The following is a 13,910-nucleotide window of genomic DNA, read 5'->3' on the forward strand; positions in this document are numbered from 1 at the left end:
AACGCTTGTTGAGAAATTTCTGGAAAGCAGTCGCTGAATTTGGGATAAGTCATTGGTAGGAAGAGGGTTGCGTAGGGGAAAGGATTGCAGTTAGTTGGGCTTACTCAGGAGTCTGATGTGGTGGGATGGAGCACAGGTTGTTAGCTGCCCTAGAGGCCGTGGTGTGGCTTGTTCTCATTGGTCAGCAGGTGGCACCAAATAGCCAGCACGAATCTGGAGAAGTATGTAGTGTTTAGATTTCACCATGGGTTGGGTTGAATTGCACTTTCTCTGCTTTCACAAATTTGTAATTCATAGCACTTTCACATTTTTCCCCCATAGAGATGGCATCCTCCAAGGCTGAATTTTACGAAAGTCTTTGGTATTAACATAGTTATGAAAATTAACCATCTCCCAAGGTCAAATGGTACATGACATAATTGATTTTTTTTTGAAGGGGTTTATGACTCAATGTGAAAAGCAACAAACAGTAAGATCAATAGAATATACTTATTGGCTTAATTTTCTATAATTTTTTTATGTTTTTATAAAATGTGGTTAAATACGTTGCTAATGTAAGTCTTAAAATTACTGAAAAGTTTATATTGTTGGAATTGATTATGTCTACCTGATGGGAATCCAGGATTTTACTCCCATCCAAATGTTTGTGTTTGAGCGAAGGTGGGTCATTATTTGGGTCATTGAGCTCTTCATTTCCTCCCAACAAGCTATCCTGTTTCTCAACATAAAGTCTCTCCTTTGCCTGGGATGCTGTTGCTCCTGATCTGGGCATGACTCGTTCCTTTTTGACACTGAGATCTCATTTTAAATACTGACTCAGAGAGGACTTTCCTGACCACCAAATCTCAAATAGTCTCAAAATTTTCTCTCTCTCTCTTTTTAAGGCTTATTCATTCATTTTTGAGGGGAGGGGGCAGGGGGCATTGTGCAGAGAGAGAGGGAGAGAGAGAATCCCAAGCAGACATGGGGCTTGAACTCACAAACCTTGAGTTCATGACCTGAGCCAAAATCAAGAGTCAGACTGTTAACTGACTGAACCACACAGGCACCCCTCTCTTTCTTTTTTAAATTGAGATATAATTGATGTATAATATTATATAAGTTGAAGGTGTACAACATGTTGACTTGATATATACGTGTATTGCAACATGATCACCACTGTAGCATTAGCTAACATCTGTCACGTGATATAATTACCGTGTGTGTGTGTGTGTGTGTGTGTGTGTGGTGTGAACAATAAGATCTAGTCTCTTAGCAACTTTGAGGTTTATAATACAGTGTGGTTGATCATTGACTGTGTTGTATCACTCCACTTTTCATTTTTTTTCAACTATTTTGCCTTTTCTTGTGTGCTTTTTGTTCAGCTCCTCCTCCTATGCCATATGCTTCACTAGAGCTGAGTCCTTATCTTTTTTTTAATTATTTTTTATTTTTTTTTAATGTTTATTTTTGAGACAGAGAGAGATAGAGCATGAGTGGGGAGAGACAGAGAGAGGGGGAAGGAGACACAGAATCTGAAGCAGGCTCCAGGCTCTGAGCCGTCAGCACAGAACCCAATGTGGGGCTTGAACTCATGCACCGCAAGATCATGACCTGAGCTGAAGTCAGAGGCTCAACTGACTGAGCCACCCAGGTGCCCCGAACTGAGTCTTTATCTTGTTTACTGTTATCCCTAGCATCTGAAACAGTGCTGAGCACGTAGTGAGTCCTAAGTACATTCTAGTTCAGTGGATGAATCATAGTTGTATTGAAGAGAGAAGAAGCTATATAAGCTGAATGTATTTCTCATTATTCTCTGAGGGTATTTTGATAAAGTGAAGACAGCAGTGGACCAAAAGTTGAGGCCTAGGTTCTTGTTTCTTATTTGTTCTTGTAAAATACTGTGACCTGGGTGGGTCCCTGAGAAATGGGTATTGGTCATAGAATTTGTAAATAACAATAATATAAATAATTACAGTCATTATTGTTTGAACCTCTCCTATGCACCAGAACAGTCCTTGGTGCCTTACATTTACTATTTCATTTGATCCTAGGCATCTGTTAGTTCTGATATGAAAATGAGATATTTAGGTGAAATGATCTGTTCTCTTATATAACATTTTATGAATTTCTAGGAGAGGCTAAGAGATTATAGTTTATGGTGGTACACAGTAGAAGTAAATGAGTTCATTCAGAAGCCCTAGGTGTTCATCTTAGTTCTTAAATAAAACTTTAAAACTGCAAAACTTAAACATTACAAAGAGGGAAGAAACTCACCCTGTTTTGGGTGTGTGTCATCTCATTCAGTCCTGTGAACAATGTGGAGAGTATCTTTCCTCTTTAATGGTTGGGGAAACTGAGACGCAGAGATGTTAAATAACCTAGCCAAGGTCAGACACGTGTTTTGAGGCAGTGCTCAAGTTCAAAACCAGCATTGATTTACCCCAGAAACTTGTTCTTGACATATAGGAATTGTTCTACAATTCTACTTTACCTTTATCCCAGTAGGTTTCATGGGAGCACAGAGCATTTTTGACCTCTAAATAGGATTTTCTTGCTCTTTCTCACAGAACTGTAAGAAGGAGCTGATGTGGAGGAGCAGCTGAGACAGTTCAAGATGACGACCACAGTAGCCACAGACTATGACAACATTGAGATCCAACAGCAGTACAGCGATGTCAACAACCGCTGGGATGTGGATGACTGGGACAATGAGAACAGCTCCGCAAGGCTCTTTGAGCGGTCCCGAATCAAGGCTCTGGCAGGTAAGTCTTCTCATGCCCTGTGACAGAAGCCCAGGGGCCTGATAGTTCCCTTTAAAATCACCCACCCTTTCTCTTCTACAGGAAGGTCAGCTCACCTCTACTTAAACATGTCCTAGGAGTTGACCGTTGCATAAGGTAGCCAGGTCCATATTTGGGGAACTGTTGATCCTAAGGCCAAAATGATTGAGTGATTTTTTTTCAAGCTGCCCTAGGTTATTAAGAATTCTTTTATTTTTGACTCCTCTTACATTTCAAAATAATGCAGCATATTGTACCGTATTCAGGCAAATGTACAAATCATCCTGTGTGCTTAGTTGCTGTGATATTTTAATTGACCTGACTTGTTACAGTAGAGTTCTTACTTTGACTGACCAAGAGTAGTTAGCATCACATGCAAGGGTTTTAGATGTAAAGAGCAATAACTTAATGTGGTGAGGGCATATTTAATGCTACAACAGGTAAGTTTGCCATTAATTCACTAAAATTAGCAGGAACACATCCTTCCTTTGTGATTTCTAACTCTCTTGGTGCTGTTGAATACTTAGAACACACTTTTACCCTAACCCTAGTTGGGGTGGGTAGTGGTCTTGCCCTGAATTGCCCTGGAAATCAGGAAAGGGTTTCATCAGGGTTTCATCAGGATTCAGCAGTAGTGAATATATGTAAACCAAGGGTCAAAGTGGAGTCTATTTAAGGTCTTGCATCTGTACTTTGAGATTTTAAATAAAATCGTTTCTAAATGAGAGAAGTACGTTTATGACTTTTTTTCTGAATGTCTTTAATCATGACACATAAATTATAGCCATGATTTAAAAGGTAAGTTTACTGTTAATTGTTCATATAGCTCACATTTTTTACCTTTATAGTATAATTTGCTTATGATGCATGTGTCATTTAGAGTTCTCTTGATTGTAAGCAAAAGGAAACCTAACCCAAAGTGGTTTAAACGGTAAAGAAAATGTATTGATCACATAGAAGACAAATTTGGCCTTTAAGCAAGACTTATTCCTGGGCTTAAATGGTATGCACAGGACCCAGTTTCCTTCTCTATATTTTTTGGCCTTATAGTTCCCAGATGGCTGCCCCAGGTCCCAGATCCGTCTGTAAGGATACCCAGGAGAAAAGAGCACCTCTGCTGCTCCAGTACTTCTACCATGTCCTAGGATCAGTCTCACTGACCTGATCGATCATGACTTGGGCCATGGGCCTTCCTTAGAATCTCTCTTCCAGTGGAGTCAGAGAAGAGGGTACGCTGATTGACATTAGCTAATGAGGATATACTTCTGGCGTGGGGGTTGTGGGGGGAGGCAGAGAGGGGTCAGTTCCATCTGAGCTCCTTGGCTAGAAAATTTGGTATATAACAGGAAGGAGGAGGAGGGAAATGGATGCTGGGAATACAGCTAACTAAATGCTATAGGAAGGTTATTCAGTTGCCTTAGAATAATTTGTCTCTTGAGTGGTGGTGATTTAATGATCTTTCTTGAGCTTGCCTGATTGAGTGCATAAATGAATGATTAACCAGATAGTCACTCTAGAATTGAAGCTTTATTTTCTAGCTTATTCATTAACATGGAAGCCTATGGAAACCTTGCTGCTGGCTTGTGCTAGTGGATTGATCTGTACTTTAATCCCTTACCTCTTTTTCTTGAATCTTCATTTAAGCCTTTAGACTAGTATGATTTGGGTAGCCAGTTACCTTTGATCATGAATCATTTACTTTCTGGTTCTAGGCTACTATGTATTATCTCCCTTTTAAGAAGAATAATATGGGGTGCCTGGGTAGCTCAGTCTTTTAAGCATCCGACTTTGGCTCAGGTCATGCTCTCACAGCTCATGAATTTGAGCCCCGGGTGGGGCTCTGTGCTGACAGCTTGGAGCCTGGAGCCTGCTTCAGATTCTGTATCTCCCTCTCTCTTTCTGCCCCTCCCCTGCTCACACTCTGTCTCCCTCTCTCTCTCAAAAATAAATAAACATTAAAAAAATTTAAAAAAAAAAAGAAGAAGATGTATTTACAACTGTAGAGCAGTTCTTGCTTTTTGTATCTGGTCTTTCCTGCAGTTCTGGAGGATATCTCCAGCTGTACTTAGTATTGGTCAGTTTTCTTAAACTTCCTAGGGTGGCTTTTCTTCCATGCTATCTGGGTCCCTGAACTACTATAGTTAATGGTAGTAAGCACTTAACATGGTGTTTACTGTGTGCAGGCACTGTTCTAAATGCATTGTATATATTAACAGCTAATCCTATAACAACCATATATGAGGGGCATTTTTATTATCTATAGTGTATAGATGAGGAAATTGAGGCATGGAGGGATTAACTAGCTTGCCCAAGGTCACACTGCTGATAAATGGCTAAGGCAGACTGCCTCCAAAGTGTATACCTATTTTTCTATATTCAGTAAAATACAAAATGATTCAAAGCATATTGGTATAGAGTATTGATAATGAGTAATTGAAACATGTTTTTAAAAAGATCTTTAAAAGGCTCAGGAATGCATCTTGTGGTCTAGAAGAAGCCATGAGTAACCATGACAAGTTATTGAAAAGAAAACGTGTTGCCTCCAAGTTAAATAGAAAAAAAAATTGCTTTTAGTGAATCCAGAAAATATCAGGAAAACCATCTGTGTATTGGAGGAGATTTTCTTGTTATCTGACTTCCCACTTCTGTGGGACAGAAAGATCTCTGAACTCTCTAAGAAATCTTATATGCTGAAAACAAGAGTAACAGAACAGTCCAGCAGTGTCTGGAACAGTGGTTCTAGAATGTGAGCATGCATCAGAATCACCTGGTCGTCTTGTTCATTGCTGGGCCAACCCCCAAGTTTCTGATTCATTAAGTCCAGGATAGGGCTTGATAATTTGCATTTCTAACAGGTGATACTGATGTGGCTGGTCTGGGGAATCACATTTCCAGACTGGTGTGGAGTATTGATGTTTGGTCTATTTCCTTGGGCGTCTGAGACTATTTCATCTAGACCCAGCTGAAGTCTAGTAAGAATTAAAGTATCAAACTCAACAGAGCTATCTGAAAGACACACTTTAATGTGGGAGTGGTGTGGAAGGCTGGCACCTCATTTTGAGAGGAGAGAAATATCTTCCTGTTCCTTACAGGGAAGTAGTATAGTGATAGGCCCAGCATGAGAGAGTGCTGTTGTAGGATTTCTGTTACAAGTGCACATTCTAAAGTGGGAAATCTTGGTTAGAGCACTAGAAATGTGAGTAGAAATGTGCATACCAAGTTTCCTGTCCCTCTTAAGTGTTCTGCATATTGAGTCTTCTCTAGATTTCAGTCTGAAACTCCGAAGTGATATACAAAGGACATTACTGCAGGAATTCATCTTTTTATAGTGTGCTGTATTGATAGTGTGTCTTATATTGATAATGTAACAACCACCTTGGGTTGTGTCCTTTACTAAGTGGCTTTTCTCTGAGAAAATAAGGTGAGGTAAACTACTTGCTACTAGTTTTTACCCAGTTCGCAGATCCTTTCTATTATTAAGCTGCTATATATGTAATATATATTACATATTTTACATATAGGTAATATATATTATGTATATGATATATATTTTTTTTCCTCTGAGTTGTAAAAACCATCCTTAATTTCAGTTTTACTTGCCTTCATCCTCTTCTTGCTTTTAACTTTGTGGTATAATAAGAAATAAATTTTATCTTTGCACTCAGATCCTGGCACAGAACTCCTAAAACCCTTGGAATTTGCTGTCTTTTGTTATTCATAAAAAGCCTTCTTCCTCACACCTGGATTTATGCTAGTGGAGGTGACTTAGGGTGAAACCTTTAGATAGTGTTAGGATGGGACTGGTCACTGGAATGACCAAATAATGAGACGGTGGGAACTTTCAGCCCCATCCACCAACCTCCAGGAAAGAGGGGGAGCTGGAGATTGAGTTTAATCTCAGTGGATGATGATTTAATCAATCATGTCTACATATTGAGACTTTCATAAGAACTCCTAAATGACTGGATTTGGAGAACTTCTGAGTTGGGGAACACACCAGTGTGTTGGAAGTGTGGTGTGTCCTGTGAGGCCATGGAAGTTCTGCCCCCACCCCATGGAAGTTCTGCCCCCCAATACCTTGGCTACATACCTCTTCCATTTGGCTGTTTCTGAGTTGTGTCCTTCATAATAAACCAGCAAAATAAGTATTTTCTGGAGTTCTGTGAGTCCTCCTAGTAAATTTTTGAACCTGAGGGTTGTGTTCATGGACCTGATGAACTTCTGCTGTTCAGTCAGAAATATGGTGGTCTCGGGCCTGTGACTGGCATCTGAAGTGGAGGCAGTCTTGTGGGACAGATCCCTTAAGCTGGGGGGTCAGCGCTAACTCCAAGCACTTAGTGTCAGAGTTGAATCATAGTCTGGGACACCCAGTTGGTGTCAGAGTTGTATCAGACTCAGTAAGATATTTCATAGGGGAGATGGCTTCCCTGGTATGGTGTGGAACGTGGCCATGTTTTAAAAATGTAGGAATCAGGCCTGCAGTCACTTGTCAAGTGCCAGTTTATCATTGCAAAGATGAAAGAGTCTGGAGTTGGGTCACTTCCATTGCCGAGGGAGCTTTGAATCTTTCCATTCTCCTTAGACTTTTTTTGCTTGAAAATTAGTCTGATTCATCTCTCAGTCACTCAGCACCCCCTTCCCGTTCTTTAGTGTCTGAAACATCAGAGGAAAACACTAGTGAAAGCATCAGGAGCTGAGCACTGCTGTCTTCATAATCCACCTAGAGAATCTCCTGGTGGGGTTGAAAACAGCAGCTCTTTCTTACAGTAGAGAAAACCTTCATCTGAAAGTTTCCCCCTCACACAAGTTAGGTGGAGAGAGGGTCTCTTGAATTGTTAGCTTATAAAATGTCGAGACTGGGCACCTGGGTGGCTCAGTCAGTTATGCAGCCGATTTTGGCTCAGGTTATGATCTCAGGGTTTGTGTGTTTGAGCCCTATATCGGGCTCTATGCTGACAGCTCAGAACCTGGAGCCTGCTTCAGATTCTGTGTCTCCGGCTCTCTCTGCGCTCCCCCCCCCCCCACCTCACTCTCTGTCTCTGTCTCTCTCTCTCTCTCTCGAAAATAAATACTAAACAATAAAAAAATTAAAAGGTCAAGACTTAGGAATGTTTTAGAAAGTAATTAGAATTAATATTGACTCTTGCCACATGTTCACAAATTTTATATATACGAGGCTGGGGAGATTTATACTTGTGCCTAAATTGTGCGCTCCCATTTATAATTTAGAAGGATGATGAGAAGAGCATTGGTGCATTGTGTTGTGTAGCAGAGATCATGCCGTGCCGATTCAGCCTTAAGGCAGAGTGCTGTGAAGTGACTTTTTTTTATGCATTCTGTAAATGATTTCCTGCATCCCATGATGGTGTACCCACATTCCTGACCTCTGACCAAATTGCCCCAGTAGTGTGGAACATGTGGTAATGAAAGTGATTTAGAAAAAGCTGGACTTTTTGCAAAGCAACGTTTTATTTGAAATAAAAACAAAAAAAACTTAGATCTTTTAAAGAAATGTAAAAGGTAAATGGTTTCTTTTTACAAGTGATAAGTGTTTATGGTTACAGGTTATATTTTGTAGAATCAACATAAAGTAGGAAAGGAAAAGTAGTCCATTAAAAAGTACATTTTGCTTGAAAATATTGATAAAGTAATTAGAATTAATATTTTTGTGTCAACACTCATCAGCAGTAATTTTAAAAATTGGGAGGATGTACACCAAAATAGTGTTTATTTCTGAATGACTTCCCTTTTTTCTTACCTGTATTTGAATTTTTTCCTGACATAAAATCTGAACTAATTTGTAATAAGGAAAACAAAACATAAATTCCTAATATCCCATTCAGAAGTTTTAATTATTTCCACAAAAAAATCATGTCATAGAAAAGTTATAGGAAAAAGCCTATACATAAATGAGTAGTTAAAAAAGACAGAAATTAAAAATGAAATTCCTTTGGGAGTTGTCACTCGTCAACATTTATGAGCTAAAATTATTCATAAGAGCCTTTCTGCTAAGCTATGGACTTGGAAGAAGAAATTGACCTTGAGTTTACATGGTTAGTGGGGAATCAAGGACACCTGATAGCCATAGGAAAATGAGCTGAAGGCCACTCACTAATTGTATCTTTTACATTATATCCATAGAGCATATAAGTTATTAGCGGCTATATGTATAGGCCAGACTCCCTTTAAATACAAGCATTTGAATGAACAATAATTTTGGTGGAGCATTTAATCAGCTAAAGCACTGATTTGCTTTAAATGTTTAAAGCAGTATTGTCCAAAAGAAATGTAAAACTAGCCACATGTGATTTTTTTTTTAATGGTTTTGTTTTTTGAGAGAGAAAGAGAGCAAGCACACATGTGCATGCAGGGGATGGGCAGAGTGAGAAGGGGACAGAGGATCTGAAGCAGGCTCTGTGCTGTGCACAGAGCCTGATGCAGGGCTCAAATTCAACAAACCCTGAGATCATGACCTGAGCCGAAGTCAGATACTTAACCAACTGAGCCACCTACCCACCTGTGATTTTTAACTTTCATCTTCTAGTTAATCAAATCATCTCAGATATTATCGTATCAATGTGCAATCAGTATAAGAAGTTAGCAAGATACTTTACATTTTTTCTACTAAGTCTTTGAAATCCAATATGTATTTTACCACCCACATGTCTTATGGTCATTAGTCACGTGTGGCCAGTGGCTACCAATTTGGACAGAGCAACTTGAATGCCTTCACATAGACACTTACTGGTTAAAACTTTATAGATCCAGCCACACAAATGTGAGCTTGAAATACCCATCAGGTATTTAGTCTTGAGTATATTTATAAAGCGGTAAGTAGTTGGCCACTTGGCTAAGTGTAAATTTAAATTCTGATTGGGAATAATGCATCAGTCAAATTGTTGTTGTAAAAATGAATCTCCTTTTTGTGCTTTCTGGTACTAAGACACAGGTAGCAACAACGCAGATCTTGTACCACATCTTTGTTCTGCTGTTTCAGCTGAAAATTTGGCACTGCTCTCAAGCACTGTTTTTGGATGCAGAGGACTCAATAGCACACTTACTTAAAAATGCACATTTAAGGTTCCCCCATAAGTTGAGATTCACCACTGGAGGAGGGAACCCAGTGATCTGCATTTTTAATGCAACTGATACACTTTGAGAAACATTTTCCTGGGACATGGCCTGAGTGTTCTCACTTAATATTCATATCCTGTTCTGTCTGAGTCTTCCCCTCAAAGTGAAAATCAACTTTTTATCTCTTCTTCAAAATATCAGTCTGCCCTTTCCCCAGTAAGCAGGTCACAGTTTATGTTTTGATATCTTGACACCTAAGAAGCCTTAATGTTGTGCCCAAACTGAGTACAGTGCTGTCTCCTGGCAGGGGGAGCACATTCTTCCTCTAATCCCAGGCCTCATTCCAGCCCCTCTCTGGGTGGATCCTCTTGGTCCCAGAGATGATAAAGCGCCCCCCCGCCACCCGTCCCCAACCTCTGTCACTGTTGAGGCCTTTTAGTTTGTAATCTCCTGGAGGGTAGACAGTTTCTCTGGGCCTAAATTAGCTTTCTAGTGCTAATCAAAGTTAGTAAGGAAACTTGAAAGGTATATCCTAAAAAAAATCTGCAGTTATAGATAAAAATAAAAATTCAGGGACAGGGTTTTTCTCAGGAGGAAAAGAGCTGGATTCTGTACACTGAAAATTGGAGCAAAACTTGTCATAGTTTCTCCCACGTGAGTACAAATTTCAAGCTGTGGTTAAAGTTATGTACTTAAGTTGTTTACATAATTCCAGAATAGATGGACCTGCACATAGATGGAGGAAAGCCTATTTTAAAACCTTAAAAGATTTTTAAGTTTACCTTTTTTGAGAGATGTCTTAATGTCTTTTCTACCTACAGTCATGAGTTTGTTTTTTTTTTTAATTTTTTTTTTTTCAACGTTTATTTATTTTTGGGACAGAGAGAGAGACAGAGCATGAACGGGGGAGGGCCAGAGAGAGAGGGAGACACAGAATGGGAAACAGGCTCCAGGCTCTGAGCCATCAGCCCAGAGCCCGACGCGGGGCTCGAACTCACGGACCGCGAGATCGTGACCTGGCTGAAGTCGGACGCTTAACCGACTGCGCCACCCAGGCGCCCCTACAGTCATGAGTTTTTAATGAGATAGTTTAGATATTGGCTTTATACTTTTTACGATCTATAATATGATGGTTTTACTTAGAGACTTTCCAGAATTAGACTGTTAATTCATAATCACCTACCCCTACCAGAATGAATAAACATAACAAAAATTTATACATGTATCTATGTATGTATGCATATATAAAATATTCACCTTCTTTCTAGTGAGAGTGCAAAGCTAGCCTCCTATTGGATATATAAATAAATCTTTAAAACATGGTCTAGAATTGTCTCAATAGGAAGACAAGACCTATTTACATGAAACATTAACCAAACATGGATGCAAGTGCCAGGAAGGTAGTATAAGCAATTAGTGCTCTAGTAACTGAGAGGCAAAGGGTGAACACAAGAGGAAGAAAGCTAGTCATTTTGAGAGGATGGACGAAGTAGTGTGAAGAACATTGGAACTTGGAGAGGAACTGAGGCTTGAACCTTGGCATGGCTGTTTCTGTTTCTACTGCAGCAAAACTGTAGAGGCCAGGCTGCAGATCTCTGAGGACCCCTCTCATTAAAGCAGAAAGTCAGCTTTTGGCTTCTAAAGCTTGGACTCATTCCTCTAAAATTAATTGAGAGCTTTTCTTATGTGCATACCCACCCGCCCGTACGGATGGAACACTTTTATGTCCCCAGGGAAAGTCTTCTTGCATGATGGAATTGACATTTATAGTCAGGATTAACAGGGATTTAATAGCTATCCATTATTTTCCTCATCCACTCTTGAAGCTGTTTCCCTAAATTTTGTATTATTTGGTATTATTTGAGAGAGAGGTATGGTGCCTAGAGTACAGTAAATATACCACCCATTATTTGTAAATCGGAATCTGCAGGAGCCGTTTCATATGAAAGAGGTTCGTGAAAAGTAATGAGAAGAAAGTCTGTTCAGGTCATTACGTGTATGTAGTTCTGGGTTATACTCTCCATTTATTTTCTGTATACATATCGCTTCAGTAGTTTCCTGACCATAGGATTGCAGGAATAGTTTCTTTCTTGTTTAGGTACAGTTCCCCAGGTTTTTCTTTCCCTCCCTTTTTTTCCTCTTGACTGCTGGGGATGACCCCTCCCCACTTTGGAAATCAGCTTGGCTTCCTGCTGCTGTTTCTTATACTCTTCCCATTCTGTTATCAGCTTAGCTGTGCTGACATCCCCTAGTAGCTGAGGTGAATGATCCTGGTGGGGAGCACCAGCCTGCCAATCCTCTCCTTCACTACACTGCTTCACCACCCACCATTCCCTCTTCCTACCCCAGCCCCGTTCCTGCCCCTGTCTTCTAGAGCCCATGTTCTCCTTTCTCAGCCACCTCAGTGGACTTCCTTGGTTCTCATTCTTTTATTGCTCTCTTACTGCACACTTAGCCTTTGCCTTAACTCCTTTTCCCTGCCCAGCAACATGATTTCCTTAAGTCAGTCTCTTACTTTTAAAGAACTCCATAGTCACCATTTCTATGAGAAAATTCCCATAAGTTAACTTGTGAATGAACTTGGGGAATATAACCTGTCTTTTGAGGACTGCCTGGATAAGCAGAAGAGGAAAATTTAAGCTTTTTCTCTTTTCCTAGCCTTTTCCTGGCTCTCTCTGCAAATGTGCCCCTGACCCCATCTGTCTCTTAAATATCAGCTTTATCGAGATATAATTTACATATCATAAAATTTGTCCCTGTAAAGGGTACACTTTAGTGGTTTTTAATATACTCACAGAGCTGTCCAACAGCCACCACTAATTCCAGAACATTTTTCTCACCCAGAAAGAAATCCCATACACATTAGCAGTCACTTCTCATTTTCACCTCCCCCTAGCCCCAGGCAACCACTACTGTACTTTCTGGCTGTGGATTTGCCTGTTCTGGGAATTTCATATAGGTGGAATCAGGCAATATGTGGCCTTTTGTGACTGGGTTTCTTCTCCTTAGCAAAACATTTTCAAGGTTCATTTATGCTATAGCATACATTGGTACCTCATTTCTTCCTCTGCTCTCTTATGTAAGTAATTGAGGTAGATTAGTGAGAAAGGACAGAAAAATTCTGTAAAAGCTACCAACATCATAATACTTCTTTGTCTGGCAGTTACTGGGAACAGATGGCAGATCTATTGTAGGTATCTGAAAGTCCTGTACACTTAGGACCTTCTTCATTTCATTGTTTGGTGTCTCATGTGGTCATATCTGTTGCCTTTATTAAGTTCATTTACACGGTCTAACTCCTTTGCCAGTTTCTACCAAAGTAGACCTGTGAGTAAGTACCCTCATAGGAAGATAAAAAGAGAAAATATAATTTATATATAGGACATTTGTAAAGTCCTGTACACTTTAAAAATAAACATGTTACATGATAAGAAAAAATTGGAAGTGTCAAAAAGTAGGTTTTACGTTAACACTGCAGTTCAGATAGCTAAAGTTTTATGTAACCACCATCTTCAGTGATACCATTCAATTTAATGTATTAGTTTTTTGATTTATAGAGAGATTGATGCTGGGTAGGTGTTAATAGTCTCTTAAATTACATTTTGATTTTTGACACTAAGTTGATTAAAGAAGATGGTCTTGAGTATTTGTGTATTTGTCAATTTTGACATGATCCCGTTACATAGTAATCTACTGGGAGGGATCTGGGTAGCAAGGTAACAAGCATTTGGTCTGTGTTTACTGTTTGTTTGGCTTCTCTGAAAAGAATCCTGCATTCAAAATTATTTTTGGTTCTTTCCGGTTGTCCAGAACAGAAATTCACTTGAATTATCTTAATAAAAAGGATATGGGCCTGTGGTGGAGTGAGGGAGGAGTGGGAGAGGGTTACTGCAAAATTTCAGGCTTACCCAGACCTAGAAATCCATTAGTGACTGAGGCCGCTGTGGGGCTGGAGGCATTCTTCATCTTTCACATGGGCTGTGTGCCTCATTCGTTGGAGCCCTGTGCATAGTAATAGTATCTGCCCCCTCCTAATTCAGCCCGCACATGGCTTTGGCGTACTGTAGTTACAGC

General features: G+C 39.8%; 1 protein-coding gene across 1 annotated transcript in view; it reads left to right on the top strand.

The window, feature by feature from the left end:
- Nucleotides 1–2,563: 2,563 nt before the first annotated feature.
- The window catches only part of SPTBN1 (spectrin beta, non-erythrocytic 1), a 145,328-nt gene continuing 133,981 nt past the window's right edge, over nucleotides 2,564–13,910 (top strand). Inside the window, exon 1 of the mRNA XM_047067508.1 lies at nucleotides 2,564–2,744. Within this exon, the coding sequence (XP_046923464.1) occupies nucleotides 2,597–2,744 (148 nt within the window). The 5' untranslated portion in view covers nucleotides 2,564–2,596. The remainder of the gene's footprint in view (nucleotides 2,745–13,910) is intronic.

This window comes from Lynx rufus, unplaced genomic scaffold (genome assembly GCF_022079265.1).
Source record: "Lynx rufus isolate CCGP_SWC_20201006 ecotype Redwood Valley unplaced genomic scaffold, mLynRuf1.p SCAF_8, whole genome shotgun sequence".
In the NCBI taxonomy this organism is placed as follows: domain Eukaryota; kingdom Metazoa; phylum Chordata; class Mammalia; order Carnivora; family Felidae; genus Lynx; species Lynx rufus.